At 40.1% G+C, this 13750-nt stretch overlaps 1 protein-coding gene across 1 annotated transcript; it reads right to left on the minus strand.

The window, feature by feature from the left end:
• Positions 1 to 6295: 6295 nt before the first annotated feature.
• LOC104930249 (deleted in malignant brain tumors 1 protein-like) lies at positions 6296 to 13750 on the minus strand. Its single transcript, XM_027283793.1, has 11 exons — positions 13573 to 13750; positions 11664 to 12326; positions 11206 to 11520; positions 10547 to 10987; positions 10086 to 10400; positions 9766 to 9974; positions 9512 to 9660; positions 7119 to 7361; positions 6843 to 7002; positions 6653 to 6728; positions 6296 to 6551 (listed from the first exon to the last, which is right to left on the minus strand). Exons 1-11 carry the CDS (start codon positions 13646 to 13648, stop codon positions 6541 to 6543), a joined length of 2658 nt encoding a protein of 885 aa, XP_027139594.1. The 5' UTR covers positions 13649 to 13750; the 3' UTR covers positions 6296 to 6540.

Genomic DNA, 13750 nt, shown 5'->3' on the forward strand with positions numbered 1-13750 from the left:
TGTGGGTAATAATTTGGTATTTTGGGTGGTAATGGTGGTTAAATGGTAATTATGGTATTTGGTGGTAGTAAGGTCTAAGGTAATGCTGGTGAATGAAAAGAATTGAATGAATATATTTGATAGGTAACTTAAGCGTGAATGAAATCAAAGATGAATGTGAAAAGAATGAAAGAAGACTTCCCCGCCACACTTCTTTGAGGTTTATTATTTCTCTTGGGGCGTCGTGGTGTATTTGTCTGCTCTCTGTTATTTTGGTTTAGTCTTATTAAGTGGTGTTTGGGCCCCATATGCTTGTGGCCAATTCTAATTAGATTAATTGATCTTTTCTGTTCTCATCTGAAACATACAGGTAATGGATATGGATTTCTTAAAATATTTTCTTTTAACAATACTAATAATAATAATTAATTCATAGTTTTCTGAACTAGAAACTACTGTTTTTTTTTTTTAAGTGTTACTTTGTTTTGTTTTTTTTGTTGGTTTTTGTTGAAATGCTGCAATAAAGTTGCCAGGGAGCTTAACTTCTCTCATAGCTTTTCTAGCTTAAAAATAAGGAACCAATTTACAGCTTACCACAATGATGTTTTCATCTTTTCTTCCTGTGCACCATGCCCAAAAAGAAGAACTATGTTTTTTTTTTTTTTTTTATTTAAAGCTTTGGAGGAGCAGCCAGCATAGCGGAGAGCAGGCCGCGCGGATATTCAATTCATCATTAAGGGTCACTGCCCTCATGCCCCTGCATTTCATATTTCAGTTTGCAATTGCTGCAACACAAGGAAGGAACAGGCATAGGAATACATCAGCCGCTTTATGCCCCTCTGTTTGCCCTGCTGTCCTGATGTGTTTGTGCAATTCCCCCCCCCCTCCATTGGTTTAATTCTATGTTTGTCCACCCTTTCTCCTGTGGGACAGGCCAACACCCTGTTCAGGCCAACCGCTGTAGGGACCGCTGACCTGGCTATGAACACACATGAGCGAGAGGGAGCGAGACCTGTGAGGTGTGAGTGTTTTTCAAGGATCCCTAAACTCTACATCCCTGACGAGCTAAACGGCACCTGCCCTGGCCCTTTCACACACTGTTCCATTCAAGAAACTCACCGTCCCGAGGGTCCCTCCACCCGCACCACCGCCCCACCGCCCCCCCCCCCCCCCCCCGCCCCCCCCCCCCCCCCCCCCCGGCCCCCCCCCCCCCCCGACCGCCCCCCCCATGGCCAACCATCAGGTGTCAGTGACTGAGAGCGGCTTGTCCCTCCACGTCGCTTCACTGCCCTGCTCTTCCTGCTCCAGGATGAATACCAAGACACTTCCTTCATTGCCAGCCTCAGCTTGTGCAACCAAAGGAGCTCCTCTTGTGTTCCAGTAGTCACACCTTTCATTTCATCATAGCATTGTAATGTATGATTCAGTGCTGCTTAAACACTGGATTTTGATGGTGTCTCTCATTTTTTTCCTGCTCTCTCCCCACACTTAGTCTTGCACAAGTATGGGGTCCCGCCTCTGTTTTCACCTCTGAGCCTCTGAAGCCCCTCACCATGGACCAATTATCTGTGATATGCATTAAAATGAGGTCTCAGCATATGATGTCTCCAACAAAATGAAAATTTATGGAATTTGAACCATGTTTCTTTTCCTCTGTTTCATCTTCAGGGTCAAGTAACCTGAGTGACTAAACAACCAGTAATAAAACACAAATGACATCACATAATAATTAAATCACACAAATCCACAAATCACCATAAATCACATAAATCACAAAATCACATAATTCTCATAAATCACATGAATCACATTTCATATTGTGATTTTGTTTAATAATGAGACATACTGTACAATATAAAAATTATGTTAAGTGTTATATTAAATTTGTGTCATTCTATTCACCTTTGCACTTGTTTTGTTACTATACAACAATCAAAATATTATGGTTAATAATAAAGGCAAGTTTTCTCTTTTGTGCTATTTCCAATACTACCGTGATAAGACCATGTTATATATACAGTATTATGCCTTATATACATTGTGTGGTTTAGGTAGAACTGTTATTAGCGCCAGTTCTAGAAATTCTGGTAGTTTTCCAATTTCAATAGCATGATTATACATTAATCGTAAAGGATTGAGCAGTTTGGGCAGGAAAGCCTTAAAAAATTCAGCAGGAAAACCGTCCAGACCGGGGGATTTACCTGACTTAATCTGGGAAATGGCTTCTGATATTTCTTTCCCTGTAATAACTCCCTCCAGGCTCTCCATTGCTTCCTCATTAAGCTTCTCAAGGTTGTATTTATCTAAAAATAATTTAGTTTTTTCAGGAAAGCTATAGAGTACTTCATAAAATTGCCTAAAAATATTGTTTATTTCTTTCAGGTTAGTAATTGTATTAGCACCTGATTTTAAGATATGTATTTCTCTTTGGGCTTCTTCTCTACGAATCTTCCAGGGAAGAAGTTTGACGGCTCTGTCTGCCTGCTCATAAAATCTATGCTTCGTCCTTCTCATTGCATTCTCTATTTTTTGAGTGGTTGTAGTGTTATATTCTAGTTGTTTTGACCTGAGTCTAACTTCCGTGTTCTGTGAGATTAGATGCTCCCTCTCGAGTTGTTTTATTTCTTCTTCTAGGGATTCCACTTTTGATCTTAAGCCTTCATTGATTCCCAAACAACATCAGGTGAGGCAGAGTTCTGATTCTTCTAAAAAAAAAAAAAGGTCCAAATGTGTATTAACAAATTCAGTAAATTCAGAGTCATTGAGTAGATGAGAACTGAAACGCCATCTTTTGAAAGAGCCAGATGATTCAGTGAAAGGGATTGTGATCAAAAGCCCTGAATGGTCGGAAATAGATCTTGCTAAATATTCACATGAAGGAAACGTATGGGCTTTAGCCAAAGGAACTAGGAAAAGATCGATTCTTGAGTAGCTGTCATGGACAGTAGAAAGAGTATTCCCGGGTTAAATGGTTCTGCCTACGCCATATATCACAGAGGCCAAAATTTCGGAGCTCCACTTTCAATGCTTTTGCTGCTTGTGTTAGAGTTGTCTGTTTGGCTGATGATCTGTCTAGAACAGGGTTGAGTACTAAATTGAAATCTCCCCCGATAAAAGTTTCACCGGGGCAGCTTGTCAAGTTGAAAAAAATGTTGTGGAAGAACTGGGGATCATCATAATTGGGTGCATATATATTTACAAGAGTGATGGATTGGGAGAAAATGGAGCCTTGTATAACAACCCATCACCCTCCTTTGTCTCCATAGGTGGAAGTTAATCGGAAAGGGACATTTTTATTGATTAGTATGGCTACTCCTCTAGCTCGTGAGGTATAGGAAGAAAAGAACACTTGGTTATAACCCCCTTGCTTCAATTTAGCATGTTCCGTGTCATTCAGGTGGGTTTCCTGCAGTAGGGCTATATCAGTTTGGTGTTGCTTCAAGTAGCTAGTAATACGCCTCCTTTTTATACAGTGATTGATGCCTTTAACATTGAGGGTTAAACATCTATATTGTATGGGTGTATTAGTCATTATTTAATTGATAATAGTGTGGAGATTGACACAGCTGAATCTGTAATACCAACAAAACAAAAAACAAACAAAAAAAAAGACGAATTGAATGAACCAGTAAGTAACTAACCCCTATTACTTTGAACTCTTCCCTTACTGAGGTCTTCTTACCTACGATGAACTTGCATGGTGATGAGAGCATCATGAACCCTAGGCTGTCATCAGCCCTCCAGTAAGAGTACGTTCATATAAGTCTCTGAATAGACCCTCGACAAAGAACTACGGGTGCATTAACATGCACCAAACCCTCTAATAGTTGTCAATCAACCCAAACAATTTAACAACAATAACCCAAGAAATCCCCATTTACACAGCCACATTAGGAGAACATATCTTATTTTTAAAGCCTGTCTAGTGAAACATGTGGGAAATTATCTTATAACTGCATCTAAGGATACAAATATATATATATATATAGACCATGCCACCAACTAGCTCTTCCTGTAATTAACGTCGGGAGTGAAGCCCGGTCCGGTGGTATAGTCTTTCAGATACACGCAACAGGTATCAACAAACCTTAATGAGTGGTCCCCTTTAATATCAATCATTGTCTCAAGTGTCACAGGGTTTTGTGCGTTTTCGTCTAAAGACCGTGAATGTCCCGACTAACTTGATAAGAATATATCTGGATATTCCCTATGCAGGAACGATGAGGTTGCTTCCGCTGAATCAAATGATTTGGTGCCTCCTGATCGCATGTCCACTCTGAGTGTAGCCGGACACATCATCCCGTATTTCACACCGGCCTGTTGGAGCTGTTTCTTTAGGGGGGTGAATGTCATCCTCCTTTGGTGTAGCCTGGGCGAGAGATCAGGGAATATCATGATCTTTGAGTTGCCATACCGTACCTCTCCTTTCTTGCGGGGGGCGTCTAGTATCTGGGTCACGTCCCTGTAGCGGAGAAGTTTGAGAACGAACGCTCTGGAAGCTCCCTGCTTGCTCGGGCATCTCTGTAGCGCACGGTGGGCTCTCTCTATCTCTATCGGGCCGGGAAGTCCCAGGATTTTCGGGAACCACCTCTCCAGAAAGTCCACTGCATTGGCCCCTTCATCTCCATGTGGGAAACCCGCGATTCTCAAGTTTTTACGGCGCTGTCTGTTTTCATAGTCTGTCAGCCCAAGGCGTAGGTCCACAGCAGCGGCCTCGTAGTTGTAGCATTTGGCCTCCAGTGCGGTAACTTTCGTGCTGGTCGAGTGTATGGCTTCACTCATCTTTTCCAATGTGGCATCAACTTGGTCTAGTCGGGTCGTAATAGAAGTTTAAATTGTTGCAGCGAACTTCTGCATTTCAGCGGTGAACCACGGTGGCGGTTCGGATGTATGTAACGCGTCGCGAGCCTCCATTACAAGTGCTAACTCTGGCCTGTTGCTAGCTGAGGCTGGCGTTTTAGGATCTTTTGGGTTGTTGGTCTGTTTCTTTTCGTGGTTTCCTTGTCCATGGACTCTCGGTGTCGACATCGTGTTCTTCTTAGTGAGCTTCTGTTTCACAAGTACTACTAATAGGGCTTATTCATTATTAAATCCTAAATTATACTGGAGGACTGAATCGACCCAACCGCCCACTAAGTCCGGAAGTCCCAACACAAATTTTTTTGAGTAGTTGTATAATGAATGTTTATGAACAAAGTATTACTGGTGTGTGTTAGTTGTGATAACCTCTTTGATGGTCAGTGCTTGGGTTCACTTCCTCTCTGTTCACTTTGTAAATGCTAAATAGTTGACAAATATTGGCATTTCCTAAGTGAACCTACCTTTGAGTCTGTTGTAGGGTTGGATATTGGTCCCTGATTCCAGGGTGGTTCTTTGTTATCATTAACTTCAGTTAATAACTTTATTGATTAATAATCATATTGAGATCTATACATTTTTCTTGTTTGCCAAATAACCAAAACTGCCCTACCAGATGCCCATCAAATGATTGCACTCATTCAGAGATATTTCTGTTTAGAGGTGCTTAACAGATAATAGTAAGTGAGGTTTTTCTTTCCTTTGAATTTCATTTAAGTTGCTTAGGACTTCCACAACAACAAACTTACTGAAAAAGACCAAAGACATCTGTTGCAACTGCTGCCAACGCTCTGTGTCTTGCTTATCAGATAATAGTTGAATTTCATTTGAGTAGCTTCAGACTTTTTAGGTTTTTAAAGAGTATGTCTATATGTTATATTTATGTCTTTGGTTTGACCAGCATCCACTCGCCCTTTGTTTCTATTGTAGTTTACCTAATTACCTAATTTTTGTTGTATTATAATTAATCAAAATTCAGAACATAAATGACTTTGTTTTTATCAAATACAGCTGGTTTTATTTTACTTCCTGTCCCTTCATGAGCTGGGTCGTAACAGATGTCTTAAAATCACATTTTCAAAATGATACTGTCATGCATACAAATAATTATTTTGCCAATCTTAGCTGTGTGCAAATTCAGGAGTTGGTGAATAAGTTTGAGTAAAAATCTTCCAATGACTTAAAGTGTGAGTATGAAGATCATATGAAGCAATCATTGATAAAACACCTAAATGAGTCACTGTATTAATGCATATTGCATAAAAATAGTTATTAAAATAGTCATATATAAAACACACACACACACACAAAAGGTATATAAAGTCATATCCAGTATATATTCTGTATATTCTATGTTCTTATCATGGTAGTATTGGAAATAGACAAAAAAGATATTCTATGTTCTTATCATGGTAGTATTGGAAATAGACAAAAAAGAGAAAAACTATTGGTACCTTGCCTTTATTATTTAACCATATATAGTTTTGATTGTTGTATAGTAACAAAACAATTGCAAAGGTGATATAATGACACAATTTAATTATACAATATAACATCATTTTTATATTGTACAGTATGTCTCATTAGTTTAAAAAAAACATCAAACAGAATCACAATATGAAATGTGATTTATGTGATTTATGTGATTTTTGTGATTTATGTGATTTATGTGATTTATTACTGGTTGTTATCAGCTCACTCAGGTTACTTGACCCCTTAAGATGAAACAGAGGAAAAAGAAACATGGTTATTAATTCCATAAAGTTCAATTTGTTGAGAAATCATATGCTGAGACCTCATTTTAATGCATACTCACAGATAATTGGTCCAATGGTGAGGGGCTTCAGAGGCTCAGAGGTGGAAACAGAGCGGGACCTCCGACTTGTGCAAGACTAAGTGTTGGGAGAGAGCAGGGAAAAAATGAGAGACACCATCAAAATCCAGTGTTTAAGCAGCACTGGTCATACATTTACAATGCTATAGATGAAGTGAAAGGTGTGACTTACTGGAACACAAGAGGAGCTCCTTTGGTTACACAAGCTGAGGCTGCAATGAAGGAAAGTGTCTTGGTATTCATCCTGGAGCAGGAAGAGCAGGGCAGTGAAGCGAGCATGGAGGGACGAGCCGCTCTTAGTCACTGACACCTGTCTGCGGTCAGTGGGACACCTGGCAGAGATGATGGAAAGGGTCATCGGGCCATTGCACTTTAATATACAATAAACTTTTCTCCATTTCCATTATACTCCACAAACCATCTGCTGAGGCCCAAGTGAGAAACTTACTTGTTCTGGATGACATAGTATCGCATGGGATCATCAGGGTTTGATGAGTGTGTGGCATAGCAATCCTCCAGAATGACGACAAAGGATGAATCCACCTCCTCCACAGTGATGCCCACGTACAATGGTGAACCCACTGGCAAGATGATTTGGCCTGATGGATACTTGTCAGTGTAGTTGGAGTTGCGGAACAGAGACATGGAGGCTTCGGCTTTGGAGCCCAAGCCTGAAATGCCAGCTGCCAGCCTGTGAAGAAAATATGTTTTTTGTTATTAGGTTAGGTAGGTAACTATGTTTTATTTCTCATATTCTTTTATTATTCCAGAAAGTACTGGACATTTCAGGGTGTATTAAGATATTTTCTTGGTTAAGAAAAACTATTTTAAAACGGTATGTCCATTCATATACAAACAATAGGTAGTAGGGGTGTAAAGATCCGTTTTGGATTGGTTATCGGTCTGTAACCTATATTATCCAAGTGCACTGGTCCATGGAGCCCCGAACGGTTCAAAGGCACTGTGAACGGTTCGATGGCCCGGATATACAGCCGCAAATCGGTTACCAGCTCCACTGGTTCACATTCAAGTCCATAGACATTTATTGCGGTGTGTGAACTCTCACGAGACTCCAGTGACCTTTTACCTGTGACGTCGTGGCGGGATGTGTGTCAGTTATATTACATCCATGGTGTAAATGCAGCAACCAACATGTCGGACAACGTGGATGAGATTTACAACCTATCGCACCTGAAATCGAAGGTATGGAAATCATTTGGATTCTTAAAGAAGGTTGGGAAGCTAGACAAAGGTCACGCGATTTGCAAACTTTGTAGAGTGGCAATAAAATACTCAGGAAGTACAGACACACACACACACACACACACACACACACACACACACACACCCTTTTGCCAACACCTTCCTCTTGCTGCTGTGTTAGAGTCAGACCACACCCTGCTCATAGGAAAGCAGCCCAATGCTGCACCTAAACCTAGCTCCAGTGTCAATAGAGAACAATGATGTTTAAACCTTTGTAAGACCTTTTCTAGAGAAAATGCATGCAAGGTGCAGAGGTGGACAGTTACACAAATTCATATTCAGTGTTTGGAGCCTTTTGTTAAGCTATGGATATTCTCTATGTATCTTGCCAATGGACTACAACAACTATGCTAAACTAAGATGACGGTGAGTGTGAGACAGTGGCTGAGTTGCTGGGAAAACCTTTCTGTCCATTATCCCACTCTAGGGACTGCAGGGGTAGACTAAGTTTAATTTTAGGGTGACCTATTCCTTTAAGCACCAATACTTCTAATTTTTGCATTTACTGTTCCTCCAGTTGAGCAAATTGTAAAGGTTATGTTGCCTGAAGTTATATTTTCTCTGTTGGATGAAAAATAAACATTTCATATATTTTGAAATTTAATTTCAGTTTTTCTCTTTCTTCTCAGTAACAAAGTGCTTGGGAGATAAGTTGTCAATTTGTATTGAACCGGACCGGATCGGATCGAATCGTACTGAATCGTTTAGTATTTTTTATTAACCGTCCCTGAATCGGATCATAGGCTGTGAATCGAGATCGAATTGGACCGTTTTGTGAGTAAAAGGTTCACACCCCTAATAGGTAGCAATATATAAATTGGGTTTTTTTTAATTACTAGATAGCTGTAGAGTATAACCATCAGTCAGGCGCCTTAGATACATCCTGAGGCTGAGGTCCCCGAAGTTTCTGGTCCCCAAACCATAGGGGACACGATGCTGCTGCCACTAACTAATACAACAAATCTGCCATAAATTCTACTTTTATGAAACTTATAATGTTTCAGTTTTTGTTTTCAGTTTTCATTTACATACACGAGAAAAAGTAGAATTTATGGCAGAGTTGTTGTACTGGATCACATTGGATTGTACAAGTGTACCTAATGAAGTGGTTAGTCAGTGCATATGAATAGGTGGGTTATCATCACTGACATCTAGAGGGCATAAGCATAACTGCATTTTTATCTGTCATTATTTATCTTTTATCTGTAAATTAACATGCAAAATGTTATTTTACGTATTATGTCATTGATATTATTGTTATTTATCTTTTTGTACAGAAAGATTACTATATTATTTATACAGTATTTCTTTAATTACATACAAATTTAACAAAAATGACAATAACTATCTCTAATTAAATATGTTGTTCATATATAGATGTTGATGCCCATACTAAAGATTTAACATTTTTCTTCGTAACTCTAAAGTAAATCTTGTTAGTTTTACATGAAAATGTGCCTTTACATTCCACACTTTTATATTTATGTATACATTTACATTCTAACTCTAATTCTGTATTACTTATACACATCAGTATTTTACAACTGGTGACATTCGATCAAAGGCTACGGTACTTACGACAGGAATGGACTGATAGCCACGTTCAGGCTTGCGTCTGTATCCAGAGGATAAGCACAGGAGAAGGGAAGACGAGCAGGAAGGCCGAAGGACACGTTTCTGGGGTAGATAAATAAACTGTTGGAGTAGATGGCATGTGTGCTGTTGGTCTGAAAGGCAGAGGATAATTTAATTATCAGTCACTTTAATGATTATGTCAGCTTGAGTGGTTCGAGAAGAAAAAAAAGCAACAAAACAAGAAGTGAAGTCTTTACCCTCAGTGTGTTTCCACAGACACCTTCTCTGGCCTCCACTTCATACCACACTACATCACCACGCACTCTGAACTGCGAGCAGTTTCTGGCTGCCAGGTTGCCAGAAAATGGGTCAAAACCAGAGGAAGCCACACCAGCCAAATCCAGCCCTATTTGGAGTTTATCACGGCCACAAATGAGCTGAAGAGGCTGAAGTGGAGGGTGCTGGACTAAAGAAAAAGAGATAAGGTCAAAAAATATAAGTGAGAGAAGGGAGAACCTACATAAAACCATACAGTATGTAATTTTAATATATCATGTTACAACTTTTTTAAACCTACTTTCACAAACAACACTGGCATCTTCAATGTGGCGACAGTTGTGGACCCCAAGACCTGGATGTCTGCAATCTGTTATTGATAATTCATTTCCATAACAATTGACATCGTCCAACCAGATGGGTCCACTGCCGGCTCCATAAGCTGCATTCAGCGGTGCTGCACGAGCAATGCCACAGTCCAGCTGTCTACACACCACCTGAGCATCATTTAGGTCCCAGTTATCATCACACACTGTCCCCCACTGTCCATCATGGAGGACCTCCACTCTGCCAGAGCAACGGTTGTCAGAGTTGACCAACCTCACTGGTGAAGCAGCTAAAACATGCAACACAATTTTGTTGATATGAGATAAAACATGGAACTCAAACGACTTCATTAAGATGATGATGACTTTAACAAACTGCATACAACATTAACACAGAGGGATTTCATTGCCTTTAGCTATATACATTTCTATTTACCTTCACAGACAACACCAGCATCCTCTGAGTGACCACAGTCGTGAGATCCAATCCCTCGGTGGCTGCACTCCGTGAGCTTTGATTCGCTTCCTGCGCACATGACATCATCCAACCAGATGGGCCCTGTGCCTTGTCCAAAATGAGCACCCGATGGTGCTGACAGAACCCTGCCACATCCCAGCTGTCTACATACCACCTGAGCATTTAACAGGCTCCAGGAACCATCACACACTGTCCCCCACTGTCCATGGTGGAAGATCTCTACTCTACCAGAGCAGGAACTGTTTCTTGCATTAGCCAGACGGATCTGCCCCTCAACTCCTGTGCTGTTGCTTACTGCTGTTGTTGTGATGGTGATATCAACCTGATTGGTAGTAGAGGGCTGTGGTGGTTTTGTACCAGGTGTGGTTGATGGAACTGGAGGGTTTGTTGGATTCACATCTGTTTACAATGAAAGACAGTGAGATAGTAGTACCAAGCTAAACAAGCTGCAGAGGCTGAAGTGGACTAAAGAAAAAGAGAAAAGATCACAAAATTAAAGTAATAAAAGAGAAAGCAGATGAGATGGTAAATACTATGTGTCAGGTGAGAACCTCCATAAAACCATACCACAGTATGTAATTTTAACTCTATTATGAAAGAAGAAGTAAGAAACCTACTTTCACAAACAACACTGGCATCTTCAATGTGTTGACAGTTGCTGACCCCCAGACCTCGATGTCTGCAGTCTGTTATCGATAATTCATTTCCATAACAATTGACATCGTCCAACCAGATTGGTCCACTGCCGGCTCCATAAGCTGCATTCAGCGGTGCTGAAAGAGGAATGCCACAGTCCACCTGTCTACACACCACCTGAGCATCATTTAGGTCCCAGGTATCGTCACACACTGTCCCCCACTGTCCATCATGGTAAAGCTCCACTCTGCCAGAGCAGCGATTGTCAGAGTTGACCAACCTCACTGGTGAACCAGCTAAAACATGCAACACAATTTTGTTGATATTAGGTAAGACATGAAATTTAAATGACTTCATCAAGATGACGATGTCTACAACTACATACAACATGTTACACAGAGAGATTTTATTGCCTTTAGCTGTATAAATTTGTATTTACCTTCACAGACAACACCAGCATCCCCATAGTGATTGCAGTTGTGAGATCCAATCCCTGGGTGGCTGCACTCCGCAAGTTTTAATTCTTTTCCTGTGCACATGACATCATCCAACCAGATGGGCCCTATGCCCGGACCAAAATATTGTGTTGAAATTGCCCTGCCACAGCCCAGCTGTCTACATACCACCTGAGCATCATACAGGCCCCAGGAATCATCACACACTGTCCCCCACTGTCCATGGAGGAAGATTTCTACTCTACCAGAGCAGGAACTGTTTCCATTAGCCAGACGGATCTGCCCCTCAAGTTCTGTGCTATTGCTTACTGTTGTTGTGCTGTTAATATCAAACTGTTTGTAGGAAAATTCCAGGCATTTGAAGGAGCCTGGAGTGTTTAGGCAAACCTGAAGTGGTGTGCAGAGTGAGTCTGGGAGGGAGCACTCGTCAATGTCGACACAGCCCCTTTCCTGTGACCAGTGATAACCTTGGTTACAGCAAGAAGAGTCACCGCAGAGTTTTGTGTTATAGCAGGTGAGACCGTTGCCTACAAAGCCAACTTTACAGACACAAAAGAGCTCAGGGCTGGTGAAAGAATCGCCTCTTTCTCGTGACTCCAGGCAGATGGCATCATCATGACATGAATCACAATTTGTGACACGTGTCCCTGTGAAAAGTACAAAGAGAGTTTGATGCATGTTGTTGCAAATTTTTAGTAGCTTTTGCCAAATAAAAATATAGCTATCACGTGAACTTGACATCAATGAACTAAACTTTTATAAGGATAATTTATGTTTGGTTATACTGTGAGGACAATTTCACAGAAAACTCCCAGAGAGATACCAGAGAATTACATCAAAGGTGTCTGATTTCCATTCTTACATTGAATTTAGATATCAAAGGTGTCTGATTTCCATTCTTACATTGAATTTAGATATCTGTCTATTAGTGATATTTCCACTATTCAGTATATATTTACATAGGTTAAAATCACTTTTGAATGTGAAGGTATAAGTGGCCTCTTAAAGGGATAGTTCAATTTTTTTAAGTGGGGTTGTATGTGATTCTTACAAATAGTCTGTGTATTTTCTACATTAGATGGCAATCAGCACGCTCCCAGTTTGGAGAAGCAGTCAGAAGTCCTGACACAGAACAAGTTCAGCAGAAAAATATGTATTTTAGCAGCATAAAAACGTCAGTGTAAGTGGACGCTTTTGTGATCAAATTCTCACCACTTTACCTTACCGTCAAATAATTTACACATATATTCCTTACTTAAACTGATATTGTTTTGTTTTGTTTTGTGTGTGTGTGGCTTTCTTGCTGGGACTTCTGTCTTCTTCTCAAAACTGCAAGCACACTGACCGACTGTTTACTGTAGGTAATACACAGACTATGCATAACTACCTCATACAACCCCTCTTAAAAACCCAAATTATCCCTTGATACTGTTTCATGGTGGTTTATTACTACACAGGTATGTCACGTGCGAAGGTTTTGTTCAGATTCACAGAACTTTGTTTAAAATTTTGTTTAGTGTAGGACTTCCTAGACTAGATAAACAAATCTTATATAATGATATTGTAGGAAAGTAAGTGCAAATGACGTGCAAGACATCAAACAATGTAAGAATAATAGTAATAATACTGGGATATGAATATGTGACATTGATAGTGCCAATAAAATTAAACCTGCTTATGGAGAAATTTGAGCTAATCACTAAGGAATCAACAAGTCATATTTATGATGGTGTTATCTGTCATATAATTGTTGGTGCCAGTAGTTAAGTTTTAAATTCATGGCACCATTTCATTTGAGGTTTTTAACTGAAATGTGTTGTATAAGGATCCACAAAATAGAAAGTGCACAGTAGATATGTGTCATCATGTCTGACTAGGTGTCAGATGGCTCACCTGAAGTGCATCCTGTAAAAATCTGCAAACTTAGGAGCAAAAACAAAGCCCTAGGCAACCCCATTATGAACCACATCCACGATAACAAACTTGAACTTGCTGAAAAGCAAAAAAGATGTCACATCACATTTTCAAATGATGCATACAATTCATTATTTTGCAGGCCTTACCTTAAAGA

Source organism: Larimichthys crocea, chromosome X (genome assembly GCF_000972845.2).
Source record: "Larimichthys crocea isolate SSNF chromosome X, L_crocea_2.0, whole genome shotgun sequence".
In the NCBI taxonomy this organism is placed as follows: domain Eukaryota; kingdom Metazoa; phylum Chordata; class Actinopteri; family Sciaenidae; genus Larimichthys; species Larimichthys crocea.

Bases quoted from the DNA above. Each gene is read 5' to 3' on its own strand.
- LOC104930249 (XM_027283793.1), bottom strand. From the start codon at position 13,648: ATGTGGTTCATAATGGGGTTGCCTAGGGCTTTGTTTTTGCTCCTAAGT. The intron at 11,521-11,663 runs GTAAATACAAAT...TGCATGTTTTAG, and splicing joins TGCTGGTGTTGTCTGTGAAG to CTGGTTCACCAGTGAGGTTG. The intron at 9,975-10,085 runs GTAGGTTTAAAA...CTTTTTCTTTAG, and splicing joins TGCCAGTGTTGTTTGTGAAA to TCCAGCACCCTCCACTTCAG.